Genomic DNA, 24,446 nt, shown 5'->3' on the forward strand with positions numbered 1-24,446 from the left:
ATACATCAGCAATGGCAGTGATTATCCTAGCTACGGCTTGTATGGTTTAAAAGCCATCTGAATCAGGGCCTACGACTTGTGTGGTTTAATTTGAGTTTGTTATATGGCATATGAAGAATTTCCAGGTTTGAATTTCCAGGTTTCAAAACACGTTTCTTGCGTTTTGTTGAGAAAAGCATCCGCGGATATTAATGCACTCATCCATTAGCCCAACATATCATTAGCTAGATTACAAATTCCTTGCTATTTGGATGCTTGTAACCTTTCAAAACTACGCTATAAAAGACAAACATCAAAGTCCATATTTAGTAGGAAAGATTCGTTCATGGTTAAGATTGTCCAACCAAGTCTTAGGTCAGATATTCCTACTTGAATCACATTCCACACTTGCCTAAGCGGCACACGTGTTGGATTAAGATCTAAGCCGTTCATCTTCTGGGCCCCACCATAGATAGATGCTCGCACCAAAAAAAATCAGGCATGTCTAATATATAACGGCCGAACCACAGTGCAAGAGTGGACTCACCATCTATACTGAAAATCCGCTACAACCTGCATGGATGCCCCAAACTGCATGTGCAGCCAAGTCCCTACAACCTGCATGGATGCCCCAAACTGCATGTGACGGGGTGTCCCTCCACATGTCGCTAGGTGAGTTCAATCCCATTGGTGGATACCGGCGGATTTTTAATATTTTTAGCCTCAAGACCGAAAGCAAACCGTTTTAATTTGGAGTTATATAATAATCTGGCAACATGACGCTTCATACTCAGGCACTTGGAAATTAATTGGATACGTGACATAGGTTAACTAAATTAAACTAATTTGTTCAACCCCACGGTGACATAGTGATGGGGTTCACTAGACATAGTGACGAGTTTGTAATGCAAAGTGGCGGGGTTCACTAGCCACAGTGACGAGGTTGCAGTGCAAAGTGACGAGGTTCACTAGACAAAGTGACGAGGTTGCAGTGCAAAGTGACGGGGTTCACTAGACAAAGTGACGAGGTTGCAGTGCAAAGTGACGAGGTTCACTAGACAAAGTGACGAGGTTGCAGTGCAAAGTGACGGGGTTCACTAGACAAAGTGACGAGGTTGCAGTGCAAAGTGACGGGGTTCACTAGACAAAGTGACGAGTTTGAAGTGCAAAGTGACGGGGTTCACTAGACAAAGTGACGAGGTTGCAGTGCAAAGTGACGGGGTTCACTAGACAAAGTGACGGGGTTCACTAGACAAAGTGACGAGTTTGAAGTGCAAAGTGACGGGGTTCACTAGACAAAGTGACGAGGTTGCAGTGCAAAGTGACGAGGTTCACTAGACAAAGTGACGAGGTTGCAGTGCAAAGTGACGGGGTTCACTAGACAAAGTGACGAGGTTCACTAGACAAAGTGACGGGGTTCACTAGATAAAGTGACGAGGTTGCAGTGCAAAGTGACGGGGTTCACTAGACAAAGTGACGGGGTTCACTAGACAAAGTGACGAGGTTGCAGTGCAAAGTGACTGGGTTCACTAGACAAAGTGACGAGGTTGCAGTGCAAAGTGACGGGGTTCACTAGACAAAGTGACGAGTTTGAAGTGCAAAGTGACGGGGTTCACTAGACAAAGTGACGAGGTTGCAGTGCAAAGTGACGGGGTTCACTAGACAAAGTGACGAGGTTGCAGTGCAAAGTGACGAGGTTCACTAGACAAAGTGACGAGGTTGCAGTGCAAAGTGACGGGGTTCACTAGACAAAGTGACGAGTTTGAAGTGCAAAGTGACGGGGTTCACTAGACAAAGTGATGAGGTTCACTAGACAAAGTGACGGGGTTCACTAGACAAAGTGATGAGGTTATTGTAGATAAAGTGATGGGATTACTGGATAAAGCGATGGGATTCCATTAGATAAAGTGACGAGGTTGCGAAATTAATTGCAAATACTCTTGTTTCTTACAAGAGGGTGTGAACCCCAAAATTACATGTCTCTGCATACTAGCTAGTTATTATTTGGGTATGGGTGAAATAAACACAACAATGCTAGCCAGTTAGAACTAAATCAATTAAATTTTATCATTCAGCCATACATCAAACAAAAAAAAATACATTTGTCTATGCATGCTTTCAAAAAAAACTATACAAAAATGCTTTAAAAAATAAATTAAGTGGACTTCACTCACAACATCTCTGGTTCCACTAAATGAATTGACGGACAAAATGACCTGGTCCCACTAAATTTGTTAAAATAAATATATGAAGAAATTCAAAATATATAATACCAGAAAGTGGACAAAAGGCTACGGATAAAGTCCGTAGAAATGTACTTTGGCTACAGTTTAGATCCGTAGCTGACTGCCACTTGAGGTTGCACTAAACCTGATTAATTCCATTGTAATGGAATCTTACACATGATCTGTAGTTGGACAAATTTCTGTAAAATATTCAGATACTACACATTGACACCAAATAAGTAGATAGTGCAAGTGAAACCAACTGTGGACATGCCAACAATAATCCACCTCTGGTTCAACAGAAGAATTGCTGTTCTTGGGAGCCTTTGGAAAATACCCAATATAGAGGAGTCTTTCTCTGCTACAGTTTTCTTTGGAAATCCAGACCCCAGGTGGCCCAATCCTCAGCTCCAGCTTTTTCTCTTCTGTAACTTGAAAGGATCCTCTATCCCTTACCAACCAATCCCTTTCATTAGGAATCAGATTAAGAAACTGCTGGCAGGACTCTCCTTCCCTTGAATCTCCCTCCATTTTCTCAGCAAATGTGAAAGTAAACCACCTCAATCTCTGCAGAAGAAATGAACAGCAGAACATTAAAAAACTGAAGATAAAACAAAATAAACCCAGGTGAAAAACCAGCAACTTTCAATTTTTTTTTTTAAAAAAAAAAAAACAAAAAAACAAAAACAAAACAAAACAAAACAAAACAGGGTTTCTTTACCAAAATGGAGGGGTTGAGGGATGGGAGAGAATAAAATGCATGAATGCATGAATAAATAGTACACAACTCACCTTGATGCCCATTCTCCCTCCTCCTTTACCCGGGCTTGGGACCGGCAATGCAAGAGTTACATTGGCAGAGTTAAAAAGGGGCTTAGGCTCCATTTGGCTTGTGACGACCATATGGAGTCTAATATGTTTAAAAAGAGGCTTAGGCTCCATTTGGCTTTTGAAGACAAAGGGAAGACAAAGAATCGGACCTGGTAATGCATCAATCCAAAGGAAGGATGTTAGCTTCATAAGGAAGATAGAGATAAGAATTCAACTCAGTGTCTCCATTTTTGTCCATCTAATTTGTGGTGGAAAAGTCCAGGCTGTTCCATTTATGTCACTGATCCTCCTGCATATCAAGATATCTGGAAGCTCTAGTTACAACAAATTTAGATCCCTCCACTACTTTTTACATAATTGGTTATCATGCAAATTGCTATGCTACACGAAGCAACTAAGAAGCCTTTTCCTTACATGTCAATTATGTTTTCCAAGAGAAAAATAACAGAGGGAACAGGTCCCTGCAATATTCAACGTCGTTGATGAATTTCCCTGCAAGTGGAGTATCGATTGCCCAGACGAAATCGTCGTTGTTCTTGAGGGGCTTGTCTATTACTCTTGCAAATATTAAGAGATGTGGAACTACTTCAAAAGGAAAATTCAGAGAGAATTGGCTGTCACTAGAAGATAGATTTTGAAAATTAAGAAAACAATGGGAAAATTAAGATTAAGATCTGAAAATTAGAAGTATAGGACATATGCTACAAATATTTTCATTGCCATTTTTTTATGATGATTAGATGATCCGGTGTGGCCGCCATCTGCTAGAGACACTGGATGATTTTGCCAGGATGGCCCTCACATCTGATCAGGCCATGCTGATGAGCTTATGTGGGAGGATCATGTCCCACAAGGATCCATTAGCAAGAATACCAAAATCCAATCTTTGATAGGTGAGCATCAACTTAGAATGTTCCATAATGGAAATGATGGCATAAGAATCACTAATAGCGACAGAAACGTTTCTTGATTGAATGTTTTGCACATGCTGAATGTTTTCCACATGCCAACATGGAAAACATTCTGTTGTATTTGTTCAGTTCATCGGCACCACGACCCGTTTCACACAGCTTCTTCATAGATGGATTTGCCAAATTTTCAATATAACAATTACTTTCATGTTTTTTATTCTTTTTATGAAAAAAAGATGAGTATGCGCGGGGGAGCGTGATGACTCCATTTTTCAGCAGAAAGACGTACGCAACCCAACAAGCAACACCTGAAAGACTGTTAGTAAAATGCGCTAGCGGGCACATACATTTTGAAGCCGAAAAACGATTATGACTATTAAGTCAAAGGCCAACGCACACCTTACGTAATATTGTGCTTTTCAAAGGTCTCACTTTAGGGCCCTATACAGAATGACATTTAAAGCACAGACATCGAAAGAACCACATGCAGCTATAAATTTCTCAGTTAATCATAGGTAATGCCAATATGGCATGGCAGGGGTATAAAGAGAACACTAAAAGAAATACCAACCAACCTAATAGGCCAGCTGAATGGTCGACGGGCACTGTTTTCCAAGATATGACTAGCATAGTTGGTTCTTGGAAAGCAAACCCTAAAACCCTTCCTAGTCATTCAATGCAAAGGCTGGAGCCAGAAAATCCTCAATATCTTTTAATACCGACTTATAATATCATGGAACAGGACAAGGAAACAAATGAATGAGGCCACAGAGTCATTGATGTCCATGTAAAACAATGGCTACTAGCAAAACGAACAAGTACAATGGGTGTAGAACCTTGAGCAATCGAATTTACTCACAGCCGAGCACCGCACGCATGTGGTCTTTGCGACTTAAGCAGTTCAAAGGAAAAAATTAAAAATTAAAAAACATGCATAGCAGGACAGCATAAATTCACAGATGATCGCATATAAACTAGCCAGCGATCCCATAGTCCTATCTTGAACTCAATCTACTACTTACAGTAATGCAGGTTGTTACCCAAAAAATTCTGATTTGTTAACAGTCCTTTTTCCTGAAGCTAATACTGCACAACATCACAGAAGCAAGTACATTTTCATCAGAAGACCGCCAACAAACAAAATACAGCTCAAAACCTCTCTTCCATGTCTAGTAAAACATATGTTCCTTCTTTTCAAAAATTATCAAGTAAACAAGGAAATTAAGGAATTGGAATGGATCCACAGTGCGACTTTTAGAATTCTAATGACCAAATAACTGAATCCACTACATCATCTGAATACCAAAAACACTGTAGCCAATACGCACGTGTGTGTGAACACATGCCAGATTTCTACCATGTACAGAATTCAATGTAAGCTCACAAATTAAGCATTAGGCTACTGCATGTGTTTGCCACTTTTCACCACCAAGTTGCAACAACGCATTCACTGCACACATGGCATACACGCATGCCAATCTAGACTGTTCAAATAATGGGCCCCATTTGTGGATGATCATAGCCAAAAATATCAGATGATCCTAACATCGAATTCACAGCCCAAGCAAAAGATTAAAACGAAAAAGGGCATTAGTCCAAATTCAACTGGCAAAGGCAGACCATGAGCATCATCTGGTCAGTGCGATCTTCAGGCTATGATCCATTCAAGCAGGGCACATGGTTTGGATGATCTGGATAGACATGCATGTACAGTATGGCAGGTCATCAACACTTAATGATTTGTGGCGAACCCACAGCATACTGTAGACCCAACAGTGTCCAATTTGATACAGGCTCAACAGGCACATTCCAATGCACAGGACATGATAATATTGATAATTTTCCAAATCCAATATGTAAATAGAATCAACAATCGATGAGATAGCAAAAATTCAATGCTCCTTCCATAAATATGCAAAGATTTAAAATAAATAAATTAATTAATTAAATTAAATTAAATGGCATTGGCAAGATGGCAAAATCCATGCATTTAAGATGACAACTGCTAAAATCAGATCAGAAGTTTATAACAGCTTTTTAAGCATGGAGATACACCATAAAACTTCCTAGAATTTCAAGTATTCGATAAATAAATACCTATCTACGGCACAATGGAATAATATACACCAAATACTTCATGACTATCTGAAATTGATGCCGTTAGCAAATATCACACACCAAAAAAAAAAAACCAGTATCAACAATCCATGGGATGGATAAAGGGAAAAAAAAGAGTTCACCAAAATACTATTGCTAAAAAAATCTAAATATCAAAATACACTATAACAGCTCCGTTTGCAGCAGCTCCTTGAAGAAGACTGGGGCCCACCATCAACAGCCTGATGGAAACACCATAAGCTTCCACATATGAAATCTCAGTCACATTCAACTCTTCAAAACCATAAGCCCATCTCATCATCACCAGCCCAACAAGAGGCAAAACCCACAAAATATCATAAACAATTGGAATGCCACTATAAACAGTAAGCCGCTAACAACACATTTCTCTACAGATATGTACATCAAAAGATTAGGATCCCAGATTAGGTTTTATGCAGTCCATGTGCTATATATACTAGAGAACAATGGAGTGTCGTCTAGAGAACAAATTTCATGAGCTAGTTTAAAATAAATAACAAAAAGAATAAAGCACCCATAGTTTAATCATCTAATTTTTGAACTCGTTATTTATGTTAAAAATGCATACCATCCACAGAAACTACAAATGTAAGGAAAAAGTAACAGCCACCTACAAAAAATAACGAGAAGAACAAATGTGCCTAGAATTTGTAATCTACTGTCTATACAAGCAAACATTTGTGATAGTAGGAGTAGAAAATCAATGACATTTAGATAATAAATTTGTCGTAGAACATTCATAAGTCACGAGGATTGTTGTCCTTCTTTTCCAATTATTGAACTACTACAACCTGCGACAGGATGTTGGAATGCTGCGTAATTTGTAGTATTCTGCATATTAATCATTCCATGAATCCAAGTTAGTATCAAAAAAAATATAAGAGAATTAATATGCATTATTTAAATTGTTCATAAATGCAATTTCGTACCTTAAGTAATTGAGTGAAACTTAAATTATTAGGAAAGTGAATCGAGGGTTGGAGATGGCCCTGGACGGCTTGATGTGGTTGAACGACGGAATGAGATAACCCTGATTGAAAGTAAGTAGTCACGGGATCCAAACAAACACCATTGTATCCCTGATACAAGTAACAACATGAAAATCAAATTCACAAATAAATATAAATTTAACAATTAATTTTTTCCATTGATTTGAAAATATTTAAATTTCTACATATTAAATCAAGATGGTAACAACGTACCTGTGTGAGACATGTATGATGATGGATTGGATTTGACGCATCTCTGAGATCTTCAATAGTAGGGTATAGCGTTGGTTCACTTTTCTGCACTTTCTTTTGGCGTTTCTTTGTTTTTTCCTTTTCCAAACAATTCTTAAATCTAGGTCTACCACGACATTGCTCCTTTCTCTTGATTTTATAAGCTTCTTCTTTACCTTCAACAATTTCAGCTCCTTTTCTTTTAATTCCAGGATCTTCTTTGTTAAAGTCATTGAGATTCCCCATTCTTGTTTCATGAGCTTCTTTTTTTATTTCAATGATTTTGTCTTTCAACTGTGCATTGTCAACATTTAAAATTACACAATCATCCTGTCTATAACTCTCATTATTATTGCAACAATCTTCAATGGATGATGGTCCTTTTAATTTTGCTTTTTCTCTAAATATTTTTTGCAATTCCTGATGCATCAACTCAGAATATTTAGTAACACATTGAAATGACTCTTCACTTTCACAACCCATTGATGACAACTTAACAAAGTTGGAAATCAAGCTGTTATAACGATGAGAACGTAGTTTCTTAGAGTCTCCATCCAAGCCACATCCTCTAACAACCGACGGAAAGGAATATGAAGCAGCTTCTCTGGTCCACCTCTTTAAGATGTATTTCGATGGCAGTCTTGTGAGGGTATGATTTGTTGCTTTTAATATATGGGAACATAAAATACCCATAAATTCAAACTTTCTGCAACTGCATTCAAAAAACTCATCTGTTGAGTTCACAGTAACGATGTGGAGTCTATGCTTTTTACTTTCACGTACTTGGTATTTAATCACCATCCCAGACTCTTCTAGTTTTTCAACAGTTTGACCAAGACTGTTGGTATACTCAGACTGGAATAATTTAAAAATGGTTGTCGTGTAGACACTAGCTGCATGCTCCAAAATATTAATAGGAAACAACACAGTGGGTGAACTTTGAGTCATTTTGAAATTTGCTTCTAATTCAGCGTTCCTTCTATCATCCACCAATCGTTCGAAATGTTCAAAAAATCTGAGAATATTTTGCCCTGGATGTAAGTATCTCTTCAAATCCTTGTTCAAACTTTCGCAACGTTGTGTGCTTTTCATATCAGCACAAAATACTTTTTTTCCATACACTAATGCCCACTTCTCTTTTTCATTGAATAATTGTTGCAACCATGTATTATTTGTAAGATCATATTTCTGAATCATTGTTTCCCATGCATGGTGGAATTCACCCTCATCATCAAAATCATAGACACATTTACTAAAATCATTGCCAAAAGATTCAGAAGAATTAAATAAATGACTTAGGTGTTTGCACGCATTTTGAAACATATGCCAAACACAAATACGGTGAACTGTTCTTGTTAATTCCATTTTAATCGCACTTGACATCGCCTTATCCTGATCTGTGAGAATGGTTTGAGGCATTTTTCCAGACATTGCATCACAAAAAGTTTTAAACAACCATCTGAAAGAATCAATGGTTTCATCATATAGAAGTGCAGCCCCAAAAAAAACTGTTTGTCTATGATGATTAACACCAAGAAATGGTGCAAATGGTCGTCCATACTCATTTGTTCTATACGTCGTGTCAAAACAAATCACATCTCCAAAAAGATCGTAATCTAAAATCATTCTTCCATCTGCCCAAAAAATATTGGTAATACGATCTTCAGAATCAATTTGAATGGAGTAAAAGAACTTTGGATCTTCAACTTGCTTTGTTTTGAAAAATTGCAGTAAACCCTCAGCATCGAATTGTTTCATTGCATTCATCCTTTTCGTCCGTAAGTAATTCTTGAAATCTACCATATTATGTCCAACATATTGTCGACCACCAGCTTGTCTGCTCATTAAATCAAATGTTGCTTTTGGCTTTATACCAGATCTGTCGCAGTCATCAGCTACCATTACTTGAGCTACAGAAAGTTTTCGTTGTGATCTTAGTAAATGTGATTCTTCTGGAGATGCAAGTATATGATTATGATCACTATTAAAATTGGTAATTTGATATTTACCGTTAACTCCCAACTTAATTGTCATGTATGCCTTACAACCTGTTCTTGTTTCATCGCGGTGTTGCTTCACATTTATGTCACGTTTATCAGATGGTCGTTTACCTTCTCTAGAGCAGACGAATTTTCTCATTTTCACTACTCTCGTCTTACGGTCTATAGTTCTAGTATCAATCCGAACACTAAAACCAACTTTCCGTCCATAACTATTGTAAAACTTATATGCATCTTTCTCTGTTTCAAATTCATCACCAATTTTCAAATTAGATGCATTTTCATCTATGCCTGAATCACTCGTATATACATTAGAGCTTCTTAATTCATTTATATCATTTTCTGATTCAATGTCTATATGAGGTTGTGATTGAGACGAGTCCTCCACCTCACGTGGTGTACATGATTTGAAGAAAATAGTACTTTCCATTGACCTGAAAGGCAAAAATAGTGTTTAAAAATAAATGACCTACTTTACAACAATAATCTAATCAATTTATGCATACACATGGCATATTAATTTTTAGTTCTAACTGCAAATTATTGTATAGTGGCAAAATAACATCAAAACTAACAATGGTGGAAATGTCAATATCTTGTAGCTAAAACTAAGGCCAAATCTGAGGATATTTTTTCGGTTATCTTTTTTAAGGTATCCATGTCCACAAGGGGGTTGCAAAGAAATCAACTGTTATCATGGGTCCCGTATGTAAATTCTGATTACTGTATGCTAAAAACTTTCAAGTCTTTTAACTAGCTTAATGTTTCTATGGTATTATTTCAGCAAGTTAATTAAGTTTAACTGTGGTCGAACTCAGCAATTGTCGTACGTTATGCATATGGGCCAGTTGTGGATTTTCCTATAGAATTTTGATTGTTAGAATCAAGGACTCATAACTCAGCTCAATGTTAATTACTTTTATATCACTCATATAAAGTATTAATGTTTCTCTTTGATTTAATTCAAGATCTAAAATATTTTCCAATTTCTAAATAGATACATAACCATGCAAGTTTGTTACTCATAGGGATGTTAATAGGCTGGGTTTAAGCTAGGCAAAATCAAAATTTTGAATTGGCCCGCTGGAAGAATTCAAAATCCATAGGCTCCGACCAAGAACTTCTAGATTTGTACTTTTAGCTGTAGGAGATATGTAGTTAGGGATGTTTATTACATGGGGATTTGGCATTGTGCTTGACCATAAACATGTATTGTCATCAAGTAAGCTTCCTGTGTAGATGGGTCAAAAACACTGTTTCAGGAATCTGCTGGGCTGCATGTATAAAAAAAATAAATGGGACTGGTGGTCCTAATGCTTTTATTTAGATACTTGTGGGTCCCCTTGTTTGGTGATCCAGATTATTTGTCTAATGCTCCTCAAAATGGGCTTGGAAGATCCTGACCATTCAATATACAAATTTCAATTACCCATTTCGATATGGATCTTTTAGATTCATGTCCACTAATATTGGAGGGAGAGGAGTGCTCAACTCATTTTCAGGCTGTCTACCACGAGAGGCAGTGGCTTGCAATTGCATGATATTTTTCATTGAATTTGTTAAAATTTGATGGTAGGAGTGATTATTCAGGACACTTCTATCTGTAAGTAAATCTGAATAATCCTGAAAATCTCCTATTAGTCTACATGCATACAGGCAATTCAAAAACAGCATCCAATGTTCCTCATTTAAAAATCTGGTATCTGAACCATTCATTCAGTGGGTCCATTGCAGATCACAGAAAATAGCCTTGAAAAAAAAAGGATTTTTAATGGAGGAAAACATAAATAAATAGATAATCTGTAAAAAATTATGTAAAAAAAATTAAAATACCTGTGAGGTGGGGTGGATCTTCGATGGATGAATAGAAGAAATAGCAGAAATCGGCTATCGGCTGCCCGAGGGAAAATGGGCAAGAGGGATTGTGAGAGATTGGGGAAAGAGGGCCTCCGATCTTCAAAAGAAAAAACCCCTCTTTTTCTTCCGCTTTGATAAAATCCATCCGTGAACGGAAAGAACTTGAAATTAGAAACGAGGGGAGAAGAAATCTCTGCGAACCGGAAATGGAAACTGCCGTTCATGGTACCGTTGCCGTTAGGGAAGACGGCGGAGAGATTTTCTCGTGGTGCCGTTGCCGTTAGGGAAGACGGCTGAGAGATTTTCTTTTCTTTTTTTTTTTTTTTTTTAATATGAAACGGAAACAGATTTGCTGGTCCTACGTGGCAGCTGTGTCGAGCTGGACCAATGATATTGCGGGAGGCAGAGGATCCGGACTCTTTAATTAATAAAGCTTGTTTTGGTACTGTCCAACTTCACACACACACACACACACACAAAACAAAGACATGAATAGAGATCATGTGACCAAGACTATATAGTTGTCTTTTCTTAAAGGTCAGTTATATTAGAGCATGAGATGGGCCACATATATATTGGATGCTCATTTTCTCTTAACCGTTCATTTATTCGGATTTTGTCAAAGCTGGTTCAAAAAATCTTTTCAAACTTGAATGCATTGAGCATTCACGGTCATGTTAAACACTTAAATTTAGTAACAGAGTCCTGGCCCATTTGATGATCTGGCCTGAAATTCATGATTGAGCCTGGACCATTAAGTACAAATGAGCCTGGCTCAGCGGCAGGCTCTTTATTGAAACATTAACAATCCTAATGAGGTAGACCGGTGTTGATGAAGAGTGCTCCAACAAAAATCTTTTGGATTCAAAGATCATAGCTGTTCATTTTCTTGCCTTTCCATGGTTGATTGTCTTTCCTTTTTTTGATTTCCAAACATCCTTTGTTCAATATGCATAGATGCACATGTACGGTGTGCATATGTAAATGGATCAACCTGATATTTATTTATTCACTTCACAAAGATCTATGTCACCTTATTAACAGGTTGGATTGAAAATAAACATCATGGTGGGCCCTAAGAAGTTTTCGATGGTGAGAGTTCAGTCCCACTGCTCCATGCGGTGTGGTCCACTTGAGCCCTTGATCTGTCTCTTTTTTGGACTCATGCCCTAAAATGATATCTCAAAATAGATAGAAGGCATGGATAAAACAGATAGATTACAGTGGGCCCCACAGAGGGCCTGACATGACAGTCCCTCTCTAGGTAGGTCCTGGTGGGGGTAGTACCCAATCCGCGCCCGGATCCTTTACACCAACACATTCAGAGTACTGAACCATGGCCCCACATGGGGTAGTTCGGTCACATTCTCCTATTTTATTTACTCATCTAATGATGTTTTTTTTTTTTTTCCTTTTTTTCTTTTTTCTTTTTTTACAGGGATTTAAACAAAATGCAAGGTCAGTTCAACCAATGAAGGGCATACATGTTTTCTACTATACACCATAAGCATGGTGTATTAGCTTCGGCTTTTGATGAAGATAAGTGCTGAAAATGTTCATGGGCCTTGATATGGGCTGGGCCTGGGCCTGCTTTTCTGTATTGCCGTTAAACTACCTAGTATTTGTATTCATGTTGTCTTTATTCCATTTTTGTGAATATGTATGTTACTTGGATATAGTCATGTTTAAATGACTCAGTCGACTCGGCCAAACTTGTCGGGTCTGAGTCAAGTTGTGACTCATCTGAGTAACTCGTTGTATCGAGTCGACTCGTACATGTCTTAAAACCATTTCATAGTAGCAAACGAAATGTTAGAGTTAAGAGTTCAAATTGGATGGGCTAGACAGGCCCAGCTCGGTCTGAGTCCAGTCTATTTTGGGCTGGGTTTGGATGTCTAACAACCCATAGATTGGATGTGGGCCCAATACCTAAACGTGCCACGACGGGTTGCATGTGGATGGGAGTCCAACCGGCCTAAGTGGTTTTCTCAGAGAGAACTGATGATCTAAAGTGCCACTTGTGTGGGACATCCATGCCATCAAAACAGTCAGGCTCCACCCTGATGATTGACTGGAACACAAATCAGGTTGATTCGTTCATCAGATAGGCCACGTCACTGTAATCAATGGAAAACTGTCGGTCTGATTCAACATATAGGCGTGGCCCACCTAGTGAATGGATCAACCTGATGTTCGAGAACTGTAATATTCATGGCGGGGCCCACCGTTGCAGATGTCATGTACGAGTGTGATGTTATCAGGAAAGATTGCATGGCACGGGCTGAGCAAAATCAAAATTTTGAATAGGCCCGGACCATAGATCCAACCAGATGAGTCAGTGAGCTGTCCGCATCAGGTGCGGCCCGTTGTGTAAATGGTCTGGCCAAAAATATCAGAATATGCATCATGTGGCCCACATGAGGACGCTGGATGTGAACTCATGTAGCCCATCTGATGCGGTGGCGGCGATCCTATTTTTGGGCCAGGTCATATACATGGTGGACCCATCTGATGAATGAATCGGATGGTTGATCATAGAGGTCCGTATGTGCTTAGCAACACAATACTCTTCCAGAGATCAACACATGCCAACATGGAACATGTGCAAGGCAATGGAGCTGAGATCAAGTGGGGCCCACCATATAGATGATATATGGGGGACTGGAAGTTCCTGCGGTCGGAAGCTAGGTGGGTCCTAATGTGATGTTTGTGAGAAACCCACCCCGTTCGCCCCTTTTTTCCAGCTCATGTTAGGGCATGCGCCCAAAACCGAGGAAGATACAAGACTCAAGTGGGCCACACGACAGGAAAAGGTGAAAAGGTGGGGGAGGGAAATGTCTACCGTTGTAACCTTCCTGGCATCCACCGTGATGTTTATATGCCATCCAAACTGTTCATAAGGTCATAAGGTCATTCCCACTGGTATGAAATGTAATCATAAGATGTTAGCATAATCCATTTATAGTCTCACATATGTTTAAACGGTGGGTGTTCAATCCCACCGTTTCCTGTCAAGTTTTTGATCTGCCTCGGTTTTGGGCTCATGTTCTAATATGACTTTGGCAAAATGTATGGACGGGGTGGATTTTTCACAATCAGGTGGAGTGCCCAACGAGGAGTATACATTCCATGCCTTTCCCATGCCAAGTTGCTGTGTCTTTCCAATGCAAACCTGGAAGGGCGCTCCTATTGAGTTGAATTACAAAACTTCTTCAATAAAGAAGAAATAATCAGATTGCAATCACCTTTGTTTAGCATTATTCATGCTAAGGTAGGAATGGCCGAAATTGTAGCACATTTTCTTTCCATCACACACTGCACCAGCTATTAGACCGAACTAACCACCCACAAGCACCGTCGTTGTCCATGGTCAATTTGTATTTTGCAGTTAAAACCATCAACGTAATTCAAAATGAAGGGGAATGATATTTGACTAGATTGCATTATTTGTATTGCAATTCAAGGCACGTCCAAACACACCCTAATATTACAAGTACACGTTTTAGATTTTTTAAAAAAAAAAGAGTGGAGAGAAACACGCAGGGTCTCTAGTTCCACTATAACAAATCCAAAGCACACGGAAACCACATCTAACTTCATACAACGAAGCAAGGAAAAAGGGGGAGAGATTTCTAAGCAATGAGGAAGGGCAAAACGGTCAACATGAAAGCTTCATAGGAGAACATTGCTGAGCCTGAGTACGCCGTGTCCCTTTCCTTGAACTTCTCTGTCAGCCCCTGCACTCAAATAACCACAGCTTTTAGATCCATGTATAAGGGGGAACGTTAATATCCCCACCTCCATGTGGAGGTTAGGAACATCCCTAAGGTTCTTAAATGACACATGAGACAGCCAATTGTCAATTTTGGGCAGTCCATTCATTCGCATAGGGACAACCATGGTGCAAAAATCATGCCAATCAGATGATCCTGAACATTCATATAGAGCATGGAAAATGGACAGTCAAGATTGAGTAAAGAATAAGTCCAATCATCTTCTTGAAACATCTATTTAGTAGTTCTCGCTTTGTATTGCCTATGATTCCAAAGTAGCACTTTGGTCTGATTATTCCAAACATGCAATCTAGGGCTCATAAAAAACAGACGGTTGTAACATATTGGCCTCATTCAAAGGGTTGGGAGATCAATCTGATCAGGATGAACCTTGCACCATAGCTTGCTCCAAATACTACTATTTAATGCACCATCTGGATTGATGATTGGGTGTCCCGGTGAGAATCGAGTCAGTGCATACATTTATCTTCCGGTAATAAGAGATGTCTGGCATGAATCTCACAACCATTTCAAAAACGCAAAGTTTCAGAGGCCCACTTTCAAATGTGTGGTAAGATTCCTACCAGCAACTAGTGGGTGGGATCTAGACCACACTAATGCACACGATCATTTCACAAAAAAAAGGGGGGGGGGGGGGGTGGGGTGGAAGGGAACAATAAAAAAAGGAAGATAAGAACCAGACTCACCTTAACAGTTAGGCAGCACCTGAATAAGAGCCACCAAATAAAAGAAGGGGTCAATGAAAATTATTTAAGGAAAAAAAAAAAAAAAACAGAAACATATGAAGCTGCTGCTTAACATTGATACTGTTTGAAAAAAAAAAAAAACTATACACAGTTTCTACGTATGGTAGTAGAATGCTATCCAAAAGTACTATTTTATCATGAAAATAGAAAATTTGATGAATGAATCTAAAAAACTGGGTGTAAGTAATTGTTTTCCAATGCCCAACGGAATGCTCAAGCAGCGAAATTAAGTGCGGTATGAGAAGGATCATACTCAATGAAATTATCATATTCGATTGCCTTATTTTTGCCCCCGCTCTTATCGAATTTGGTGACAAGTAAATCCAAGATGACTGGAGAAACTGAAAATCCAAGGCTCAGAAGAGCTTCTCGTAGCTCTGAGGCATCAATCTTCCCGCTCCTATCCCTATCAAACCTCTCGAAGATCCCCTGAAATCATGTTCCACAAATGCACATTTAAAATAAATAAATCAACACTGCTGTTAGCCTGAGCATAAACAAACAGGTTCATGATTCATGAGTCTTTACCCGCCAGTTCTGAAGGCTGTCAAACACAGAGCTGAACTCCTTCGGTCCTGTTGTGAATAGAGAAGAGAAGGTTACAAGATTTCAAAAGAGAATTTGTTTTTTGCAGAAATCAAATCTGCATAACTGATAGTGCTTTATAATAAACCACAGCAGATGCAAGGCCCCTTTAGCATGGTTTTTGACTAGGAAACTTGTCCCGACATGTTCGGGGAAGAGCAGACTTGCCCAAATCAGGGGTAAATCGGCCTGCCTTGCCCAAGTTGGGGCTGAATTGGAGTGGTGACTCGTGGTACCAACTCGTACCAGTCCCAACTCAGTCAAGGACAAGTCTGCAATCAGATAGCCCTAAAACTAATGAAAGGACAAGAGGAAATTACATGGTCCTCAGTAGAGCTGGGCATGTCTGATCCGATCCGGTGGATCCGACCCGATCCGAACTGAACCAATGGCCTGGATTGGTATGAAGCGAGTTGGGCCATTCAGATCTGAATGTTTTTCGGATCGTGGTCAATCCGGACTGATCCGACCCGATCCGGAGTGGATAAACCACATGCACATGCATTCACGGTGGGCCCCAACAGAGTTTACTCAGTACGATAAAAGAGCCCACTGAGTTACGGAAGCGGATTTGCTGGTGTACCACACACCAACTATATAACTACTGTAGGTATGTGTCGTGCGAAGACGAGTACTGATGCTCCTCAAGCTCCGAGTTGTACGAACGGTTCAAAGGAGATCAAAGTTATATGGGCCCCATAGTGATGGATTTATTATATCTACACCGTTCATATATTTTTAGAGATCATTATAGAGCATTATGTAAAAAATGAATAATATCCAAAGATCATCTGGACCACACCACAAATAGTAGCAAAGATAACGATTTTCACCGTTAAACAATTCGCGTGGTCCACTTGATAGTTAGATCTGTCTTATTTTTCGTCTCAAGCCTTAAGACGAGCTCGCCAAATGGATGGACGGTTTGGACGGTTTGGATATAACACATACCCTATGATCAGACCCACAGAACTTGCTAATGTCAATACAACAATGCACTATGCACGTCACTGCACTTTCGTGCACAGCACGTCAACACTACACAGCTGTGTAGATACGTGTCGTGCAAAGGCGAGCGGAGACGCGCCTCGAGCTCCGAGTTGTACGAACGGTTCAAATGAGATCAAAATTACATGGGCCCCACAATGATGTATTTATTATATCCATACCGTTTATCCATTTTTCGTGATTATTTTAGAGCATTTGAAAAAAAAAAAATTTGAATCATATCTAAAGCTCAAATGGGCCACACCGAAAATAGCAACGAGGATAATGATTTTCACAGTTAAAAATTTTGATCCGAATCGTACCCAACCTGATCCGACTCGGTTTCCTTGATCGAGTCGGATTCAGTTCGGGTCAAGCCAACCGTGCATCGGATCGGTTCGAGTTAGATGTCCCGGACTCGGTCCCGGATCGGATCGAGTTCAGGTCAACCTATGTAGATTTCGGACCGAATCGAGTTGGACCCAATCCGATCCGAATCGGTTCGATGCCCAGCTCTAGTCCTCAGCCCCATGTATGTATAGCTTCCTCAAGCCTTGAGGTCATACTTTCGGAGACCCGCAATGGATCAAATGGACCCTCAAAGAGAATAGAATATCCAAGGATCCAATATCTAGATGAACCCATGGTACCGCCCAGAACCTGTTAGAAATAATTGTTGAAGTTAAAATAGTGAGATAGTGTCTAGCATACTGAATTCTCTCTCTCTCTCTCTCTCTCTCTCTCTCTCTCTCTCTCTCTCTCTCTCATTGTGTGTGAGAGAGAGAGAGAGAGAGTAAAATACAAGGTGCATCACATAAAGTTCTTTAAACAGACAGTAAAGAGACTCATCCAATAAAGCAAAATAAAAGCAGATTCCCTAAGAAAATTTTAGGGGGAGAGAGAGAGAGAGAGAGAGAGAGAGAGAGAGAGAAAATAAAATACAAGGTGCATCACATAAAGTTCTTTAAACAGACAGTAAAGAGACTCATCCAATAAAGCAAAATAAAAGCAGATTCCCTAAGAAAATTTTAGCGTTTTGAATAAATATGATGCGCAACTAGAACACGTGGCATGTACACGCATGTAGGTACATCCAGACCTTCCAAATATTGAGTTCAAATGTAAGATGGTCATCATCATCATCATCATCATGTCAGCCTTATCCCCGCCAACAGGAGTCTGAATGTAAGATGGTCCTGCCCCAAAAACAAACAGGACCATTCTAATAGTCTAAGAAATCATGCTCACTGACTAATCCTGAACTGTCTGATCAGTTGGTCATCAGATGAACAGTTGAAGAATTCGCCAACAGTTGAAACTCAACAGATAAACATTTAGGTTAACCAAACAGTTGAATTTTCATCCAATCGTGGATGCATGACTTGATTGAAATGAATGGTGCATGCATGCATAAGAAAATTCTACTTGCCAAAGCATCCTACTAAGTCCACTTGACTCTATTGCCTTCTTATGAAATATGGTGTATTTGTACATTCTCAGATCTTATGCTCAACTCAGATCTTAACCAGTGCAGGCAGGACTCATTGGACCAACAAAAGAGAAGTAAATAAATAAAAGAAGAAGAAGATACTCTTGACTTGAAGGGACGGCTATTCTGCTCTTGGTTGTGAGTAGGCCTCAACACATGGTGCTAGCCAAGGGACACTCTTCTTTAAGGGTGGCAAGCCTGACGCGCCTGACACAGCTTTGTACCAGGCATGGACCTATTAGTTTGGCCCATGCGCCAGGATTAGGCCCAGCATGCATGGGCCAGGCTCAAGTCATCTTACCCCAGCCCAGTCCAACCTGACTTCACATGTACATAATCTTATATCATTACAAATATGCCAATCTAATCCTTGATTGGGCAACACATGCATCCTGAATGTAAACTGTTGATTTCATCCTCTAGGTGTTTATTTCTTTTTGCATGTATGGCACACTTGATAAACAGATAGATTAGGGACTCTTTTTTTTTTTGAAAGGCAGATAGATTAGGTACATTCAAGTGAGAAATGGGGATTTTATCATTTTTTCGGGCCCGTCTGGTCAAGTCAGGCCCGGGCCCGGCCAATTTTTTCGGGTTTGGAGCTTGGGCCAGTTGTACCAGGCGCATGCAAAACTTGGGTCGGGCTCAGGCCTTGGACATTAAGTATCAGGCCAGGCTTGGGCCATGCCTGGTCCGGCCCAAATCCGACCCATTGCCACCCCTAACATCTTCAGCCAACCCCTAAAACCTAAAAGGTCATTTTAGTTCCGCCAAAATACGTCCAATATTTCTAGAAGTAGAGCAAAAATTTATGACATACAGATGGTCTGTAAACTTTAATTTTAAAAGAGAATAAGTTCCGCATTTTCAACATTTCACAGATGAAAGTTTATAAAATAATATTTTATAATAGGCAAGTCAACATAAGTTCCACCTCTAATACCATATTAAAAATTGTACAAGACTTGACCAGATGTGGCCGACAGAAATATGAAGCAGACCTTGAGTGGGGACACATATGGGGACCACACATGGGGATCATGCCAAAACAGCTGATGTTGCACAAGCTTTTACATATGAGGTCCATGACATGCTTGTGAGACCCCTTCTCTATCTCACTTCCAACCACTGTCCAAATTACCACCCATAAACTATTACCTACTAAAATGAAGAGTAAGAAAATGTTCTCTTGTTTGCTAACTGAATCATCCCCAGAGTGAATCCCTAGCAAGAGTCGCCAATCACAGACCAGTAATCAGGCAGAGATGGGATATGAAGCCTGCTTCAACCTGCTATGATTTCTAGCCCCATGACTAATTCTCCATCAGGACGTCATGATTTGGACAGCAAGTCAACAATGGATCATAGCCCATTGCATTAGATAGCTGAATCATATAACAGTGCCCCGGTTCGAGTCGAATAATTATGGTATAATGACACTGTACCACAACTGCATTGCTCAACCTTGGCTAAAGACAAAGGAACACAAACAGTTAGGACTGTCCAACTAGGTGGTGCTCTAGATGCACCATCAGGATACCTTTTCTTGAGGGACTCTACAATTGGTGCCCTCAATGAAACTAAGGACATCCTGCTATCTATCGTTCCAACCGGATCCTACACTCAGGCACTGGCCCAAACAAATCAAGCCCATCGTCTGATGATTTGGACTATTTCTAAGAGGCAAGTAGAATGTGAGCTTTCTTTTTATTATAAGGGAAGGTAAAGGCTTTGGGCACCTTGGGGCATTCTCATGATAATGTAGTTTTCTAACCAAAACATTTTAGACCAAGTTAAAAATATATATATCTTTTTATATATTATTTCAAAGTGGGAAGCAATTTGATAACTGTGACCTAGAAAAAATAAAAAAGCAGCTTTAATTGAAGACTTAGCGAAGGGAGAGGAGTGCTATTTGCAGCCATGCATCTGCACTCTCACCCAACAAGCACCCCACAACTGCAAACAGGCACAGTCATGCCAGATCCAGAACGTTCATCTGGCAGGCAACGCAATCTCCTAGCCTAAAAAATGGCAGGCCGGCTCACTAGTGCCACGTGTGGCAGTTGACCAGGTGGATTTATTGGGCAAAGGAACATTCGCTGCAGTGCCCACCTGATGAAAGACCCGGATCATGCACGCACAATCAGCAATTGCAGTGTGCTTGTCTTGGCACGTATTTTTAAGCATCGCTGCAACTAACATTTCTATCTATTGTTGCCATGGTTTCCACCATACCTTCCCCATATAAATCTATATAGAAAATGATTTTCTTTTCTGAAAGGCTACCCTCCCGGTATTAATCTATATAGAAAATGATGCAGTGTCTAGCTATCAAAATCATCACAGTGCAAGTCCCTACCGTAGCCTGGGCAGTTATGCAACATGGGCTCCACCATGATTCAACCTGCTCTGATTTTTTGACTAGAAATAGTTCGGAGTCGGATTCCATAGTGATTCCTCCAGTACCGAGGTCGGTACTGGTCAGGCCGGAAAAGCTCCATGGGCACCCATCATTATGTATTTGTTTTATCGACCGCCCATCCATTTTTCCAGCTCATTTTAGGTCATGAACCAAAAAATGAGGCACAAAAAAATCTCAGGCACACCACACCACAGGAAACATTGATGATCAAACACCCACCATTTAAAACTTCTTGGGGGCAACACAAGTTCTGTACCAAGCTGATATTTATGTTTTCCCTTCATCCAGGTCTATGGAACCTAATCAACAGGTTGGATGGCAAAAACACATTACAGTAGGCCCCAGGAAATTTTTAATCGTGACCGTTCAATCACCACTGTTTCTTGTGGTGTGGCCTACCTGAGATTTGGATCTGCACCATTTTTGGGATCATGTCCTAAAATGGGCTGGAAAAATTGGTGGACAGCATGGATAAAACACATACATTATGGTGGGGCCCACAGAGCTTTTTCTAGCACCGACCAGTACCAATTTCCATACTGGAGGGGTAATCCCAGTCCAACTAGGTCTACATCTGCTCCATCATATGCAGTTCATGTATGGGTGTTTTAGTCAATACAAGACCATAGTCAATTATATCAGATAGGTGAATTATTGCCAACTAGCCCCACTTGCATTAAAAAAAACAACAAAAAAAAAAAAGATAGCCTGGGTACACATCAGCTGATGAACGGTAAGATATGATGATACCAGCTTCTGGCCCACTAATTATTAAAGTACTTAATTAATTAAGCTCAACTAAAGCAATACTCACATTTAATATATTAAATAGAGAAATGATTATGATCATGTTCATAGTGGGGATGATCGATCAGGTGGTGATCAGATCCGAAACTATGGTGGGCTGCACCACTTGAATTAGGGACGCCAATGGCAGAAAATTTCCAAATTGTGTGTGGGGCCCACCATGGTGTGTTTATGGCAATCCAACCCACCCATAAGGTGCACCCACCATGAAGAAGGGACACCCTAAAAATCAGCCTGATCCAAAACCATATAGGTGGTCCACACCACGTGATTTTGGAGGTTGAATTTTAAATTGTTCCCATCGTGTGGCCCATCTGAGTTCTGGATAAGGCCGTACAGCTTGGGCCACTGGCCAAAATGACCCGTCACAACCGAATTTTTAAGCATGGCTTCAAATGCATTTTGGGATTGTGCAATAAAAGTGAGATAGATACTCCCTAGCATGATTATGAATCAGCAATAAAATGACCAGAGTATCCAGCAGAAATCAAGGGTCAAAGGGGGTTTGCAAGGGTACTTGCGTCATTTTCAAATGTTGCCGCGTGGTACTTCGAATCAGAAACGCAGCCCCGTCCCCACACCAACACCGCGTTTTGCTAACGTACGCGCCTATCTTATCGGATCATGAAACACGCACCAATCATGAATGGACGCGTGGATACGCGTGGATGAAACCTACGATTCTAAGTTTACCATACAATGACAATCCCGACCATCGAAATCATGGGCCCATCAACATCAGATTTTTGTCATTGACCTGACCGTCAATTTGATAGTCACCTATTTTGACGGCAACGATCATCTGATAACTGCCACTGTCGACTGATGCTCCCTCCCCCGTGGGCCCACCATCGGAAGGGTTTAAACTGAGGTGCACCCGTGCATGTTTACCACGTGGCACTGGATGAGTCACCACAACTTAGAAATCGCGATTGACTATCACCTCATTCGCGGGGATAGATGCAATTGGTAAACGAACCGTACCCACCCGGCATACAATAGTCCCCAAAAGGATGGTCACACTAACGTGCGCACATTGGTTTCCCCGACTTGATTCCTAACTCCCCCACCAAAAACACCTTTCGGCCCCGATTATTGGAGGAAAATAAATCAATATTTGAAAAGAAAAAATCCAAAGAAAGGGGCTCTCACCGATCCTCCGAACGTTGCTGTTGGTGAAGAGATACATGAGCAGATGAACGGTCCTGATGCTGAAGCTCTGATTGTAAGAAGAGAGGGCCCTCTGCAGCTCCTTGTCATCGATGAATCCGCTCCCGTCCAGATCCGCCATCTGGAAGCAGGCTATGAGGCTCGGGTCAGTCCCGGGCGGGAACGTTGACGGAAGCAGCGCGGCGAACGGGCTGCCGTAGGAAGATGGCGCAGGATAAGCGGAGGGAGGAGCCATGCCGCCTTGGTCGTACTTGTGGGGCTTGCCTTCCTTTGGGGGCTTCTCGCCCGGGGCGTAGGGTGGGGCGTATGGCGCTGATGGCGCACCGTATGGCGGTGGGCCGGCAGCGTAGGGTTGCCCGGGAGGGGCGTAGGGGTTCGAGCCGTAAGGGGGTTGCGACCCTGGCGCACCGTAGCCGTAACCTGCCATCGTCTGAGAGTGTGAGGGGGGGGGGGAAGTTGAACGGACGGACACTGGATGTTATAGAAGTGTGGATTTAGAAATGCACGTGAAGACGGAAGATATTACGAAAATGCCACTCGATGTCGTCATCACGTGAGACACGTGTATGACAAAGAAATCGCGAAATCGATTCGCGCGTGTATAAAGTGAAGAGGTTAGTTGCGGCACACATGACAACTTGCAACGCTCGCGAGAGATCCCGGACGTGCAACAGGTGGGGCGGGGGCCTGTGTGAAAACGGATTGGCTACTTACCCTGCCACCAGCCAATGGCTGGTGGTCGGTGCTCTGTGGGCCCCACCATGATGTATGTGAGCATCGTCTACTGCAAGATGCATGATTTAGTTCATGATCTAGTGCAATCACTGTAATGAGCTAAGAAAACTGCCTAGAGGTACGAGGAAAATGATTAGCCGGAGACATCTAGAATTCGAGGAAACGGATTGGCTACTCCCCCTGCCACCAGCCAATGGCTGGTGGTCGGTGCTCTGTGGGCCCCATCATGATGTATATTTTTCATCCATTCCGTCCATATATTTTTCTAGATCGATTTATGGTAATGCACAAAAAATTAGATATATCCCAATCTCAAGTGAACCACATTAAAGGAAACAGTGTTGAATGAACTTAGACCATTAAAAACTTTTTGGGGGCCATAAAAGTATTGGATCAAGTTGATATTTGTTTTTTCCCTTCATCTGGGTATTTATGACCTAATCAACAGATTGGATGTCAAATAAACAGTACATTGGGCCTTAGGAGGATTTAAATGATGGATATCCAATCACTATTGTTTTCCTGTGGTGTGGTCCACATGAGATT

General features: G+C 40.7%; 3 protein-coding genes across 3 annotated transcripts; all 3 read right to left on the reverse strand.

The window, feature by feature from the left end:
• Positions 1-2,375: 2,375 nt before the first annotated feature.
• LOC131251895 (uncharacterized) lies at positions 2,376-3,187 on the reverse strand. Its single transcript, XM_058252890.1, has 2 exons — positions 2,997-3,187; positions 2,376-2,771 (listed from the first exon to the last, which is right to left on the reverse strand). Exons 1-2 carry the CDS (start codon positions 3,144-3,146, stop codon positions 2,376-2,378), a joined length of 546 nt encoding a protein of 181 aa, XP_058108873.1. The 5' UTR covers positions 3,147-3,187.
• A 3,487-nt stretch (positions 3,188-6,674) lies between these two features.
• On the reverse strand, positions 6,675-11,314 carry LOC131250878 (protein FAR1-RELATED SEQUENCE 5-like). Its single transcript, XM_058251256.1, has 4 exons — positions 11,139-11,314; positions 7,288-9,739; positions 7,015-7,164; positions 6,675-6,916 (listed from the first exon to the last, which is right to left on the reverse strand). The coding sequence occupies exons 2-4, from the start codon at positions 9,733-9,735 to the stop codon at positions 6,830-6,832; spliced, it is 2,685 nt and encodes an 894-aa protein (XP_058107239.1). The 5' UTR covers positions 9,736-9,739; positions 11,139-11,314; the 3' UTR covers positions 6,675-6,829.
• A 3,261-nt stretch (positions 11,315-14,575) lies between these two features.
• Positions 14,576-23,619, reverse strand: LOC131250881 (calcium-binding protein CBP-like). Its single transcript, XM_058251259.1, has 5 exons — positions 23,148-23,619; positions 16,231-16,277; positions 15,956-16,131; positions 15,643-15,661; positions 14,576-14,899 (listed from the first exon to the last, which is right to left on the reverse strand). Exons 1-5 carry the CDS (start codon positions 23,590-23,592, stop codon positions 14,795-14,797), a joined length of 792 nt encoding a protein of 263 aa, XP_058107242.1. The 5' UTR covers positions 23,593-23,619; the 3' UTR covers positions 14,576-14,794.
• Between the last annotated feature and the right edge of the window lie 827 nt (positions 23,620-24,446).

This window comes from Magnolia sinica, chromosome 7 (assembly GCF_029962835.1).
Source record: "Magnolia sinica isolate HGM2019 chromosome 7, MsV1, whole genome shotgun sequence".
NCBI classification, from domain to species: Eukaryota; Viridiplantae; Streptophyta; class Magnoliopsida; order Magnoliales; family Magnoliaceae; genus Magnolia; species Magnolia sinica.

Coding starts and splice junctions, on each gene's coding strand:
- LOC131251895 (XM_058252890.1), bottom strand. CDS start 3,146: ATGGAGCCTAAGCCTCTTTTTAAACATATTAGACTCCATATGGTCGTC. Junction 2,772..2,996: donor GAGGGAGAATGGGCATCAAG/GTGAGTTGTGTA, acceptor TTTCTTCTGCAG/AGATTGAGGTGGTTTACTTT.
- LOC131250881 (XM_058251259.1), bottom strand. CDS start 23,592: ATGGCAGGTTACGGCTACGGTGCGCCAGGGTCGCAACCCCCTTACGGC. Junction 16,278..23,147: donor CAGCAACGTTCGGAGGATCG/GTGAGAGCCCCT, acceptor TATTCACAACAG/GACCGAAGGAGTTCAGCTCT. Junction 16,132..16,230: donor ACAGCCTTCAGAACTGGCGG/GTAAAGACTCAT, acceptor ACATGATTTCAG/GGGATCTTCGAGAGGTTTGA.
- LOC131250878 (XM_058251256.1), bottom strand. CDS start 9,735: ATGGAAAGTACTATTTTCTTCAAATCATGTACACCACGTGAGGTGGAG. Junction 7,165..7,287: donor ATCATACATGTCTCACACAG/GTACGTTGTTAC, acceptor TACTTGTATCAG/GGATACAATGGTGTTTGTTT. Junction 6,917..7,014: donor GTTTCACTCAATTACTTAAG/GTACGAAATTGC, acceptor ATTAATATGCAG/AATACTACAAATTACGCAGC.